Source organism: Stegostoma tigrinum, chromosome 1 (assembly GCF_030684315.1).
Source record: "Stegostoma tigrinum isolate sSteTig4 chromosome 1, sSteTig4.hap1, whole genome shotgun sequence".
Taxonomy (NCBI): Eukaryota; Metazoa; Chordata; class Chondrichthyes; order Orectolobiformes; family Stegostomatidae; genus Stegostoma; species Stegostoma tigrinum.
This window is the reverse complement of record NC_081354.1, coordinates 153,603,645-153,618,225: the sequence shown is the minus strand read 5'-3', so window position 1 is coordinate 153,618,225 and position 14,581 is coordinate 153,603,645. Positions and strand designations below refer to the sequence as shown.

The 14,581-nt window shown below is 39.4% G+C and overlaps 1 protein-coding gene across 6 annotated transcripts in view; it reads left to right on the top strand.

Moving 5' to 3' along the window:
• Positions 1-14,581, top strand: part of LOC125455412 (WD repeat-containing protein 7) — a 626,944-nt gene that overhangs the window by 82,122 nt on the left and 530,241 nt on the right. For 4 of the 6 annotated variants that reach the window (XM_059649557.1, XM_048537334.2, XM_048537324.2 and 1 more), the window contains one exon: positions 9,908-10,045. The exons of the other annotated variants lie outside the window; for them this stretch is intronic. In XM_059649557.1, the coding sequence (XP_059505540.1) occupies positions 9,908-10,045 (138 nt within the window). The remainder of the gene's footprint in view (positions 1-9,907; positions 10,046-14,581) is intronic. 6 annotated transcript variants of the gene reach the window in all.

Sequence of the window (14,581 nt, the reverse complement as noted above, 5' to 3'; positions counted from 1 at the left end):
TTGGCAAGGAATCAATAACTTCAAGGTTGAAGCAGAGGAGAAATGTGAAGGGCAAAATAATCTCTCATTGTTCAAGTTTATTTTAGCAGGCTTAATGTCTGGTGCACTTCTCCCCAGGGCATGTGGCCCTAAACTCAGCACAGTATGAATATTTCTTGTGAGCATTTCATAAGATAACGAATATAGAAGTTCTGGTAAAGGAAGATACCGTTCGGCTCCTGATGCCTCTGCAGTTTAAGACACTGCAATAATTCATTCCCCACAGTTACTTCTGTATTTCTCCTTTTGTAAATACTTATCCCATTCAGTTTTAAGTTATGACCTTACCAGTAGTCAGTTGCGCTGAAGCATCCCATGGTCTCGTATCTCTCTGTCAAGTACTTTTCTTCTCCCCAAATTCTTCCAATGTGATTCCTTTCTCTCAATTTCCTTTGGTCCCCATTTGCCTACAAGTGGAAGTAACCCTTAACTGGTTCAGCACAAGAGGCTATTTGACCCCTCATGACACCATATCTCCCTGCAATTTGCCTAGTCCCACTGTCTCACCATGACCCCTTAGCCTTGCAGTTTTTCTTTTCAGATATTTGTCCAATTTCCTTCTAAATACCTCAATTGAATTTGCTTCCAGCACATTTTCAGGCAGAGCATTGCAGATCTTAAATTCTTGCTATGTCAAAAGAATTTTTTACCTCATTGTAATCTAAGGTCACCCTTTTACTTCTAGCACCTTCCATGAATGCGAACAATTTCTTTCTAACTGTCCAGAACACTTTTATGATTGTATTATATCTTGATATCTTCTCTTCGTCTAGAGTAACATACCCAGCTTTTCCACCCATCCACAGAGAACATAGAACATAGAACAATACAGTGCAGAACAGGCCCTTCGACCCTCGATGTTGCACCAACCTGTGAACTAATCTAAGCCCCTGCCCGACACTATCCCATCATTATCCATATGCTTATCCAAGGACTGGTTTAAATGCCCCTAATGTGGCTGAGTTAACTACATTGGCAGGCAGGGCGTTCCACGTCCTTACCACTCTCTGAGTAAAGAGCCTGCCTCTGACATCTGTCTTAAATCTATCACCCCTCAATTTGTAGCTATGCCCCCTTGTACAAGCTGAAGTCATCAACCTCGGAAAAAGGCTCTCACTGTCCACCCTATGTAATCCTCTGATCATCTTTGTATGTTTATATTAAATCCCCTCTTAGCCTCCTTCTCTCCAATGAGAACAGACCCAAGTCCCTCAGCCTTTCTTCATAAGGCCTGCGCTCCAGACCAGGTAACATCCTGGTAAATCTCCTCTGCACCTTTTCCAATGCTTCCATATCCTTCCTATAATGGGGCGACCAGAACTGCACACGATATTCCAAATGAGGCCGCACTAGCGTTTTGTGCAGTTACAGCATGACATCACGGCTCCGGAACTCAATCCCCCACCAATAAAACCTAAAACACTGTAAGCCGCCTTAACAGCACTATCAACCTGGGTGGCAACTTTCAGGAATCTATGTACATGGACACCAAGATCCCTCTGCACATCTACGCGACCAAGAATCTTTCCATTGACCTGGTATTCTGCCTTCCTATTATTCCTCCCAAAGTGAATCACCTCACATTTATCGCTATTAAATTCCATTTGCCACCTTTCAGCCCAATTCTGCAGTTTATCCAAGTCTTCCTGCAACCTGCAACATTCTTCCACACTGTCCACCATTCCACCGACTTTAGTGTCATCTGCAAACTTACTAACCCATCCACCAATGCCTGTGTCCAAGTCATTTATAAAAATGACAAACAACAGTGGCCCCAAAACAGATCCTTGAGGCACACCACTAGGAACCGGACTCCAGGCTGAATATTTTCCATCAACCACCACTCGTTGCCTTCTTACAGAAAGCCAGTTTCTAATCCAAACTGCTAAATCTCCCTCAATCCCATGCCTCTGTATTTTCTCTAATAGCCTACCATGTGGAACCTTATCAAAGGCTTTACTGAAGTCCATGTACACCACGTCAACTGCCCTACCCTCATCCACATGCTTGGTCACATTCTCAAAAAACTCCATGAGGTTTGTGAGACACGACCTGCCCTTGACGAATCCATGCTGACTATCTCCAATCAAATTGTTGCTTGCCAGATGATTATAAATCCTATCTCTTATAATCCTTTCTAAGATTTTTCCTACAACAGACGTAAGGCTCACAGGTCTATAATTACCTGGGTCATCCCTACTGCCCTTCTTGAATAAGGGCACAACATTAGCAATCCTCCAGTCCTCTGGTACTAAACCTGTAGACAATGAGAACTCAAAAATCAAGGCCAAAGGCTCCGCGAACACCTCCCTAGCTTCCCAGAGAATCCTCGGAAAAATCCCATCTGGCCCAGGGGGGTTTATCTTCCTTCACACGTTCCAGAATTGATAACACCCCCTCCTTACTAACCTTAATCCTTTCATTTCTTGTAGCCCATAACTTGGTCATCTCCTCTACAATATTCTCCTGTTCCTCAGTGAAAACAGATGAGAAATGTTCATTTAGCACCTCTCCAATCTCCACAGGGTCCACACACATCTTCCCACTTCTGTCTTTGACTGGCCCTATTCCTATCCTCGTCATCCTCTTATTCCTCACATACCTATAGAAAGCTTTAGGGTTCTCCTTTATTCTACCTGCCAATGTCTGCTCATGTCCCCTCCTTGCTCTTCTGAACCCCCTCTTTAAATCCTTCCTAGCTAATCTGTAACTCTCCAGCGCCTCATCTGAACCATCTCGTCTCGTCGTCACATAAGCCTCCCTCTTCCGCTCAACAAGAGATACAATTTCTTTAGTAAACCATAGTTCCCTTAACTTATCGCTTCCTCCCTGCCTGACAGCAACATACCTGTCAAAGACACGCAATATCTGTTCCTTAAACCAGCTCTCCATTCTCCATTGTACCCATCCCCTGGATTTTGCTAACCCATTCTATGCCTCCTAAGTCTTGCCTAATCACATTATAATTGCCTGTTCCCCATCTATAACTCTTGCCCTGTGGCATGTTCCTATCCCTTTCCATTGCTAAAGTAAACAACACTGAATTATGGTCACTCTGTCCCAAGTGCTCACCTACCACTAAATCAAACACCTGGCCTGGTTCATTACCGAATACCAGATCCAGTGTGGCCTCCCCTCTTGCCAGCCCTTCGACATACTGAGTCAGGAAACCCTCCTGCACACATTGGACAAAAACTGATCCATAAGACGTACTAGAGTTATAGCATTTCCTGTCAATGTTAGGGAAGTTAAAGTCTCCCATAATGACCACCCTGTTCTTTTCACTCCTGCCCAGAATAGTTTTGCCGATCCTCTCTTCCACATCCCTGGAACTTTGCGGCGGCCTATTTTTAAAAAAAAACTCCCAGCAGTGTTACCTCTCCTCTCTTGTTTCTGACCTCAGCCCATACCACCTCAGTAGACGAGTCCTCATCAAAAGTTCTTTCAGCCACCGTTGTACTGTCCTTGACTAACAAAGCCACACCTCCCCCTCTTTTTTTACCACCTTCCCTGACCTTAATGAAAGATCTAAACCCTGGAACCTGCAACATCCATTCCTGACCCTGCTCTATCCATGTATCCGAAATGGCCACAACATCCAAGTCCCAGGTACCTATCCAAGCTGCAAGCTCACCTGTCTTATTCCGGATATTCCTGGCGTTAAAGTAGACACACTTCAACACAGCTTGCTGTCTGCCAGCGCACTCCTGTGACAGTGAGGTCCTGTCCAAGTCCTCCCGACGCTCATCCTCCTGTGTACTAGATAACTGAAATTTTTTATTCCTGGAACTACTCTTGTGATTTTATTTTGCACTCTGTATTGCTTTTGGATCCTTGCTGACATCTGGTTCTTGAATCCCAATGCAACACTGGATTTGGAATCTAAAGAATGCCTTCTAGAAGTTTTTCATAACTTCTTAATTTTTGTATACTTATGTCGCTAATGGTAATGCTCCCGATCTTGTATGCTTCATTGATTGCTTTCTCAGTCTTCTGTGTCACCCTAAATGACTTGAATGCACATACCATCAAGATCCTCTGCTGTTGTATCCCCTTTGGAATTCATTGTCTCTTTTTCTTTTCACCAAGATGTATCACAAACCTGTAATGTGGCCTTTTACCATACACCTTTGAAAGGCTGTGCAGAGCAACAATGGCATTGCCCTCATCAATCCTCTGTTAGCTGATCAAGTTAGTAAAACACAAATTTGCCCTTAACAAATCTTTGTTCACTTTGCCTAATTAAGGCACACTTACACATGGGACTGTTCATATTGCCCCAATTTTCCTTTTAAAAAGCTTGTTCACCACTGGAACTGAACTGACTAGTGATAACAAAGTGTGAGGCTGGATGAACACAGCAGGCCAAGCAGCATCTTAGGAGCACAAAAGCTGACATTTTGGGCCTAGACCATTCATCACAAAAGGAGGATGGGGAGAGGATTCTGAAATAAATAGGGAGAGAGAGGGAGGCGGACCGAAGATGGAGAGAAAAGAGGATAGGTGGAGAGGAGAGTATGGGTGGGGAGGTAGGGAGGGGATAGGTCAGTCCGGGGAGGGCGGACAGGTCAGGGGAGCAGGATGAGGTTAGTAGGTAGGAAATGAAGGTGAGTCTTGAGGAGGGGATAGGTGAGAGGAAGAACAGGTTAGGGAGGCGGGGACGAGCTGGACTGGTTTTGGGATGCAGTGGTGGGGGAGGGGAGATTTTGAAGCTAGTGAAATCCACATTGATACCATTGGGCTGCAGGGTTCCCGAGCAGAAAATGAGTTGCTGTTCCTGCAACCTACGGGTGGCATGATTATGGCACTGCAGGTGGCCCAGGATGGACATGTCATGTAAGGAATGGGAGGGGGAGTTGAAATGATTCGCAACTGGGAGGTGTAGTTGTTTATTGCAAACAGAGAGTAGGTGTTCTGCAAAGCGATTTCCCCAAGCCTCTGCTTGGTTTCTCCAATGTACAGGGAGCCACACCGGGTACAGCGGATGCAGTATACCACATTGGCGGATGTGCAGGTGAACATCTGCTTGACGTGGAAAGTCATCTTGGGGCCTGGGATGTGGGTGAGGGAGGAGGTGTGGGGTCAAGTGTAGCACTTCCTGCAGTTGCAGGGGAAAGTGTTGGGTGTGGTGGGGTTAGAGATGCTGCTTGGCCTGCTGTGTTCATCCCGCTCCACACTTTGTTATCTCGGATTCTCCAGCATCTGCAGTTCCCATTATCTCTGAACTGACTAGTATTGTGTTGGTGGGCATATCTTTCCATTCTTTTTGAACAAGGATATAATGTATCAAAAGACTGTGGTGATTGCCCTTGCAATTTCCTTACTTAATTCCCTTAATATCCTTGACTGCATCATGCCTGCTCTTGTAATGTAAAAAGTTCTGAGTTTTGTTTTGAAGAGCTGAAAAAGAAGATTGAAGGCTGCGCGATAGATGGTGTCTATATAGATTTTTAGCAAAGCATTTGACGAGCTTCTGCATGGTAGACTGTTTAGGAAGATGAGATCATATGGGATCCAGGGATAACTAGCCAATTTGATGCAAAGTTGGCTTGAAGGTAGGAATCAAACTTGAGGACTGTGACCGTTGTCAGAACATTGAGTTATGGAATTGGAATGTCCTGTTCTGTCTGTATAGGGCATTGGAGAGGCTGGTTTTGGAATACTGTGTCAAATTCTGGTCGCCGTTCTGTAGGAAGATGTTTTTAAACTTGAGAGTGCAGAAAAGATTTACAAGAATGTTGCCGGGTCAGGTGGGTTTGAGCTTTAGGGAGAGCTGAGTGGGCTAGGGCTTTTTTCCCTGAACTGCTGGAGGCTGAGGGGTAACCTTATAGAGATTTATAAAATCATGAGGGACATGGATAGGGTAAATAGCCAAGGGCATTTTCCTGGGGTGGTGTATCCAAAACTAGGGGTTATAGGTGAGAGGGGAAATATTTAAAAGGGACCTGAGGGGTAACTTTTTCACGTAGAGGATGGTGCATGTATAGAACAAGTTGCAAGTGGCTAATGATGGAGGCGAGTACAATTACAACAGTTAAAAGGCAACTGGATGGATATGTGAGTACATAGAGTTTAAAGGGGCATGGGCCAGATGCTGGCAAAAGGGACTAGGTCAGAGTGGGAGTTGGACTGAAGGATCTGTTCCCTACGACTATAATTTGAATTACAGTCAACCTGCCAAAGTCTGAAACGTCATCAATTTTTAGCTCATGCATGGTCTGAACTTCTTCCTCTTTCATGAAGATTTGCATAGCATCTTCTTGATTAAAAACAGATAGAAAACTATTCATTCAGTACCTTCACTATGCCACTTGTTTCTTGCAAGCATAATACTCCTTTTTGGCCTATGTCATTCCTGTTCCTCTCTTGTCACTTGAGAACATAGAATAGTGCGCACAGCACAGGCCCTTCGGCCCGCGATGTTGTGCCAACCTGTTATCCTACTAAGATCAATCTACCCTGCGTACCCTACATTTTACTATCCTCCATGTGCCTATCCAAGACTTACTTTAGACACTTAAGCATCGGACTCCACTACCAATGCTGGCAGTGCATTCCACATGCCCGTTGCTCTCTGTGAAGAACCTACCCCTGACATCTCCGCTATACCTTCCTCCAATCACCTTCAAATTATACCCCCTCATAATAGTCATTTCCACCCTGGGGGAAAAATCTCTAACTATCCACTCTATTTATGCCTCTCGTCATCTTGTAATATCTATTGTTAATATTTTGTTAATATCTATGGCAACCGCTTGGATTCCCTTTTATGTTAGCTACTTGTCGTCCTCTTTGTTTACTTTGGATAATGCCAATAAAAGCAAAATCAGTGGCATAGCTTGGGATGTCCATGTCCCATTCCAGGAACTTTGAAAAGCATGGACGATTGACAATGCAAAATTTAATATGGTTGCAATTCTTGTATATCTGAAGAGAATCACCTGGTTTCTTTCCTTTTTTTTAGTTGACTCAATTTTGAGTAGTCCCTTTGAGACAGTGAACAATGTCGTGACTGATTTCTTTTATAACCTTACTTGCTTCAATTAGATGATTTCAGTCTTCGATTTCTTAACAAGAAACATATACCTAATTTTATCATATAAAAACCAAGTGCTGGAGAAACTCTGGTTTGGAAATGTCTGTGGAGAGTGGAACAGTTAATGAATCGAGTCCAATGACTGTCTTTTAGAACTGAAGAAGAAACGGACCTGAAATGTTAACTCTCTATTTCTCTCTATATTTGAAGCTGTCAAACCTGCTGAGTTTCAACAGCCTACTGTTTTAATTTGATTTCCAGCATCTATTGTATTTTATTTTTATTTGAATGCCTAATTTTCTTAACTTTCTGCCATTGTTTAAATCCTGAGAGCAGAAGTCATTGTCTCTTATACATGTGTTTGTATAACGTAATACCATTCTAGGAGTTGGCAACATCCGATATAGATGGCTTCTGACCAAGGTCTCATACAAGATTTATGCAATCTGTTCAATATCCTATGCCCTACATTCTCTAACTCTGCTAATGTAATTTTGCAGCTTACTAGTCTTGTTACCTTCCAAAGGTTTTTCATGCACTCCTTTTTTGGTGGAGTTGGGAAAGAAAAAAAGAATTAAGTAAAACTGTTGGTTCAAGCCCAATTGCAGGGTGCTGAATGCAAAAGCTCATATCATAGAAATACCATGTGGGTCTCGATTTTGTCAGAGGTGCTCTACTTTGGATCCCTAATTACAAATAGGACCATCAACCTTTCACAGATCAAAAACATTCCATTGCAATTTTGAAGATGATCTGCAGAGCATTTGACTCTCAACTGAGTCCTTTTTAAAGTCGATAATCTAGTCACTTATCTCTTTATTTTTGTCATCTTACAGTATGCAAGCAGATATTTCTTGCATTGAGGCAACTAATAATTGTCTTGGCTCATCGAGAGATTGTGCCAGGTCTTTTACTTCTCTGCCTTATTTTTTAAATTTTTCTTCCGTTCATTATATTTTCCATTCTCTTTTCTTTAACCCTCTTCTGCACATGTAGCATGACATGTTCAATTACTGACCATCTCCAAATGTACTTAACCTGGTCTTATTGGACGCACATAACTTGCAGCCATTATTCTCTATTTACCCGTGGACATCTTCGAATATTCAAAAAGCAAATACCTGTAAATGTCCTAATTTAATATGACAAAAATGGTATAGAAATCATAATTCATCATTGCAAAAAGGTGAGCTGTCAGTTTCTGATTTGTTCATTGCTTATATATTAGTACAGAATAACAACAATTATATTCTTGACATCCTCAGGAAATATGATCCCCAGAGTCAAGGTTTTTGTAAGATATTAAAATATATTGTTCCGGGAAGAACTGTCTTGTTTTCAGGATTTTGATTTCCCAGAATGTGAATTGTAAAGCATATCTTTTTCACTTACTGTGAGTTAAGTATTTGGTTGAAGTTCTTGCTGTAATTTAAGACTGAAGGCTGATTGTGTGATTGCTACCTTTACTGCTTCTAATAAATAAATTGCACGCAGGATTCATTCTCTGAAAAGGAGAATTATTTATCAGAATCTAGGGTGAATCTAGAATGAAACTTCACAATATGCTTATCAAAACACTGACGTTTTCAGACTTTTTTTTGTGGTGTGATTCTGGTGTTGAAAACACTGCAGATGACCATCCCTGCTTTAAATTTTATTTAATTAGCTAATGAACAATTAGAGAGCAGTAACCGAGTTGAATGATTTGGATATCATGATCTGCCAGAACAGAGTTTGAGTGGATTATTTTAGCATGTGAAGTCTAACACTGGGATTGCAGCCGTAAATAAACTGATGTGTATTGTGCAGTGAATCATTCTTTCTTCTTCCTGTTGTGTTGTACCCTTGATAATATGCTGTATATGACATAAAGTAATGATTCCTTATTTTGCCTTGAAGGTATGTTGAATCTAATGTTGGACGTGCAATGTTACTGCTTTTTAAAAAAGTGTATAAGGAAACCTACCCTCCCTATGTAGGCATAATCAAATAATACAAAAGTAAAATGCTAATAGTTAAAGCACAAAATTGCTAATCAATAAAATACCTTTTTTTGACATTAAATGTTTACTGACCAATAGTTTGATTTTTCCCATCAGTATTTTGCATTGGAGATGTTTTAATGGTTAATGAATGGATGCATTAATTATCTGAATGAATTAAGGTACAACGAACATTTGTTAAAGGATATTCCTTTGGAACCTTGTATCAGAGATGATTGGAACTGCAGATGCTGGAGAATCCAAGATAGCAAAGTGTGGAGCTGGATGAACACAGCAGGCCAAGTAGTATCTTAGGAGTCTAGGCCTGAAATGTCAGCTTTTGTGCACCTAAGATGCTGCTTGGCCTGCTATGTTCATCCAGATCCACACTTTGTTATCTTGCCTTTGAAACCTTAATTATTGTTGTCGTGAAAAATTTCTTGTGAAATTGTATATATTGGAATTAATCACGTGTTAATGATTGTGTTAAATTTTTACAAAATAAGTAACTTTACAAATCAAGTATGCAGATTTAATATTAAAAGTTTGCTCTTTTTTAATTCTTGTATTTAATGTAATGTTCAAAATGTTTTCACTGAATCACTTGTATAAAATACTGAAAAAGACTGAAGTTTACCTTATTTTAGAGCACTTTACAATAAGTGACTCATTTGACTTTGTGGGGACTTTAAATTTTATTTTACTATTAATTCATTTACATAATCTTATTTATCTGGATGTTTGTTAACGCCATTATTGTTGTATATGATTTGAACGTTAATTGTTTTAATTTATTCTTTTTCTTTTGCTCTGTTCCTCTTTCTCCACCAATTATTTATCCTTTTGGCAGAGTGTCCATCAACTAGAGTCTAGGTATTTGGGGGAGGCAGTTGTCCACGTTCCTCATGAATGTTACCCTGACCCTATAAAGGCCTGGGAGCTCTACACACCGCAGCTGTTATCATGTGCTCGGCCTTTTGAGGCACCAGTAAGAATAATAAACCATTCTCTCCCTCTGTATTTCTGTGTCTCTGTCCAGCTATGTGCTATTTGCCTAAATCACGAATAGTTAATAATAATGTAGACTGGTGGTTTGCTGCTTATTTCATTGTTTTTACGCAGTGGTATGTAATAAGGTGTTCCAGTATTCCCAAAACTTGAAAGCAAGTTATTTTCAAACGCATATTGCAATGTATGAACAATTCATTTCTGATTTATTTTTCAAGAGGATATAACTAGAATAATGTTTACCCCTAACTGGATAGTCTATAGCCTGTCACATACAATTATGAGATATTGTTGTTGCGAGGTATTTCTCCATTTTAATCTATTACCATGAAACTTGTTAATGATAGACCATGTAGTCTAGCATAGATTATTAGAGAATCAGAAATGAGGGTAAATGGTGAAGCTATGAAGCTATACTGATTTTGCTTTTGAATTTAATGTATTAAGGTGGCCAAAACATTTTTTGTAAACCATCTCAGGGAATTTTCACGGTTGTGGTCAGTTATATTTGGAGAGGAGCAATGAACATGGTTCAGTTTGATTAATAGTGCCTATGTGATTTGTTAATTAAAACCAAGCCTGTTGTGTAAACAGAGAGAAGAGTGACGAAAGTGATTGATTGTAATAATTATTACAAAGACTTTTGTGTAACATTGTTATCAGTAAGTTACCAAATATTCATCTCTTATGCAACCCATCAGATATTCACCGTTCATTGTAGTTTCAGTCCAGTTTATAAATCGGGCACAACATCTACTGTGTAACATTTGGAATTTTGCGTACAACTCCCTTCATTTTATTTAATGATTTGGTATTTTACTGTTGATGAGTTAGTGATTAACATTATTTCCATACATTTGGAGGATACCAAAGCATAGATTATTGAGATTTTTAAAGAATGCATTCTGGGCTCACTATTTCATAAATGTGTATAAAATTTAAGGTGCATTTTCCATTCTTGATCTGAAGAATACTGTTTTTAAGCAACATTTTCCAACTCTTAACAAGAAACAAAATTGATTCCATGGTTTGTTGCTGTACCATGTACTGGTGAAAGTAACCTCAAATTCATATAACACAATTTGGATGCCTTGTCTGCATTGAACCTGAGTGCTTCTTAGACCATTTTTCTGTATTATCCTCAAACAAATCCAATATTCTGCTTTTTATATTCTGTTTTCTCAGAAATTTGCATAATTTTAGGAGTTAACCTGTAATTTTTTGAAATTGTGATTATTTACTATTGATCCTTATGATTATGTATTCTCCCTTTCTAACTTCACTCTTTATGCCCTCCTGCAACCTCGATTTTATTTATAGAACATAGAACATTACAGCACAGTACAGGCCCTTCGGCCCTCAATGTTGTGCCGACCTGTCATACCGATATCGAGCCCATCTAACCCACACTATTCCATGTGCGTCCATACGCTTGTCCAATGACGACTTAAATGTACCTAAAGTTGGCGAAGCTACTACCGTTGCATGTACTATGATTTTACCTACCAGAGGAATTAATTCATGTTTGTCTATGAATTCCTTTTGAAGAAATCAGAAATGAATTTTAAATTGTTGCAATGTAATTCAAAAATTTTATGCAATCTGATTAATGAATTAATTTTTTAAACCAAAGTTCATACCATTTGTGTAATTTGGTAGTGTTGGTGTGTTTTAATGCTGGTATATGCGTGTTATCTTCTAAGACTATACTAACCAGTCATTAGTATATCAAACACTGCTAATTTAAATATTTGGCAAAATATTTGTTTTTCTACCTTCTAGTTTATTTCTCAATGACATGCCAGCAATAAAATGTCTAAACATATTGTCACGAGGAATAAACTTGTTTCCTAAAATTGAGTTCTTTTATTCGGATGTTTAGATTAGATTCCCTATAGTGTGGAAACAGGCCCTTCGGCCCAACAAGTCCACACTGCCCCTTGAAACATCCCACCCAGACCCAGACCCAGACCCATCCGCCTATAACCCACACACCGCTGAACACTATGGGAAATTTAGCATGGCCAATCCACCTAGCCTGCACATCTTTGGACTGTGGGAGGAAACCAGAGCACCCGGAGGAAACCCACGCAGACATGGGGAGAATGTGCAAACTCCACGCAGACAGCTGCCCGAAGCCCTGGTGCTGTGAGGCTGCAGTGCTAACCACTGAGCCACCGTACTCCATACAGTTGACTTGAAACCTCAAAAAACACTAATTCTATATAAATGTAAAGAATCAATTTCCTAGCCAGGTGAGAAGATTTTATGCCATTTTATTTGTACTTGAACTGGGTAACATGCCAAGCCTAAATTCATCTGATCCTTATTGCTTTATAAAGGCGATGGTGAATGCTGTCCTGAACTGCTACTCTGGTGTTGACAGTGCTCCATCAATGGTGTCAAATGATAAAATTCAGGATTTTAATGAGGTATCAGTGAGGGATTGCTACTATATGACCAGGTTTATATAGTTTGAGGAAAGCTCGAAGGTATTGTGTCTACTTTGCTGCTCTTGGTTCTCTCTGGAGGAGACTGCAGGGTAGAATGGCACTGTCCAAGTAATCTACGTACATTGTGCTATAGCCTTTAGATTATTCCTGGTGCATTCGTAGCCTCAGAGTTGGAGGAGGTAGAATCAGCAGCAGGTTACCAATGAAATACATGTTCACCTATAATCGCTTTCGAGCTTTTCAGTGTTGCAAATTCCTGAGCCAATTTGACCCATTTACTTCTGAAGAAGGGTCCATAAGACCATAAGACATAGGAGTGGAAGTAAGGCCATTTGGCCCATCAAGTCCACTCAAGGATAAGTGTTATCTAGGTCTTTTTACACATAGACATGGGCCGTTTCATTACTTGAGAATTTATGAAGGAAGAAGCTATGTAGTTTGGGAAGTTTTATAGCTTGGCAGTAATTAGCGGATAATTGATCTCCACTCCATATGCTATGAAGATGTGCACAGAAATACACACAATGTTTTTGTTTTTGTTTTTGTTTTGTTGGTATATATTTTTGAATAGTTGATAAGTTTGAATTTCTGTTGACTGAAATTTGAACTGAGTTGGTAGAGCTTCAATGTGCATGGATTTTCAGTCATTTCTGTGAGTAGTTATTCTTGCGTGTTGATGATTCTGCCTAATTTGCTTATGTTTGCTTCAGTGCACAGTGATAGCTGTTTTTTCTTAATTCAGATACATGTTTTTATATTCCTGATCCTTAAACATACAGGATTGTGTCAGCTTAATGTGAAGTTGTTATGGATGAAAATTCACTATGTAGATTTCTGAATGTAAATTCAACATGAATACTTCATGTTCAAATCCAAGGTATTATCTGTAGCAGCTGCAATTTGAGGTGCAGTCACTGGCTAAAGGAATAAAATCCCTATGTGTATAGAATAATAGAAATGTGTTTTTAAATAATTCTTGTAATTGTGTGATGGTTTGACAGTTGAGCTATACGTTCAAAATCTATGACTTGAGTATTAAATGTCAAGATATAGTTGAATGCAAATACAATACAATGTGGAAATCTCTCATTGGCTATTTTCTCTTTTAAAGCTTTTTTTCTCCCATTTAAGTGATGATTATCCCAGTTGTTTAGCAAATTAAACTATGCTGAGAGAAATAACATTAAAGATCATTGATAGCTTTCTTTAGTTGACCATGAAGTTCATGGTTGATCTGACCTTCCTAATATAAGTGATAAAACTAGGAGAATAAGCATTTCTGCTGCTTGAAGCAACTTTTGCCAAGAGATCTGCTGTCTTTGTATGCCATGCTTGTCTGTTTTTATTTAATGATTATTAATTGCACAATGCAGAAGATGTAAGGATTTTAATTAAGTTTAGCTAGTTAATCTAGCTAAAGTAGTCCCATAATCAAAGAACCACTGTCTAAATCCAAAACAATTTTGCCCTGTTTTGTGTATGCTTGTTGCTGTATGCCATCTTACATTCTTTGCTTAATCTGCTTGATAGAAGAAAGCAAATAGAAGATTCAAAAAGACACCGGTGCCAGATTGGTTATTCACTGAAGAGCAAGCAGTAAATTAATACAGGGGACTTTAAACTCTTTCTTTTTAATTAAATGCAAACTTATTGATTTAGTGTAAAATTTCTGTTGCTGAAGTATTTATTGTAGTAGGTGCCTGAGAGCTATGCATTGTCGTAAAAAAGCTTAATGCTAAGCAGCTTACAGAAACCAGTCATTGTGGTAGAAATTCTGAACATTCAGTTAGTAGCAGCCCTGGCATTAGCATTCTAAAACTAAATATTGTGTAGAGATTCCTGGTTGCCATAGGAATATATTTAGTACGCAGGAGTTGTTAGAAAAGGTAGTTTAACAATTTTATGTAATTGTATACGTGGATGAAACTCTGCTGATTTTATCTTCTATACAGACAATCTTTCTTTAAGCTAGATTACTACTGTTTATGAACTCTCATCCCTAATTCCATAAGTTGTACTGCAATCCGATCCTCCAATCTCTTATAACTCTACTACGTCTAAGT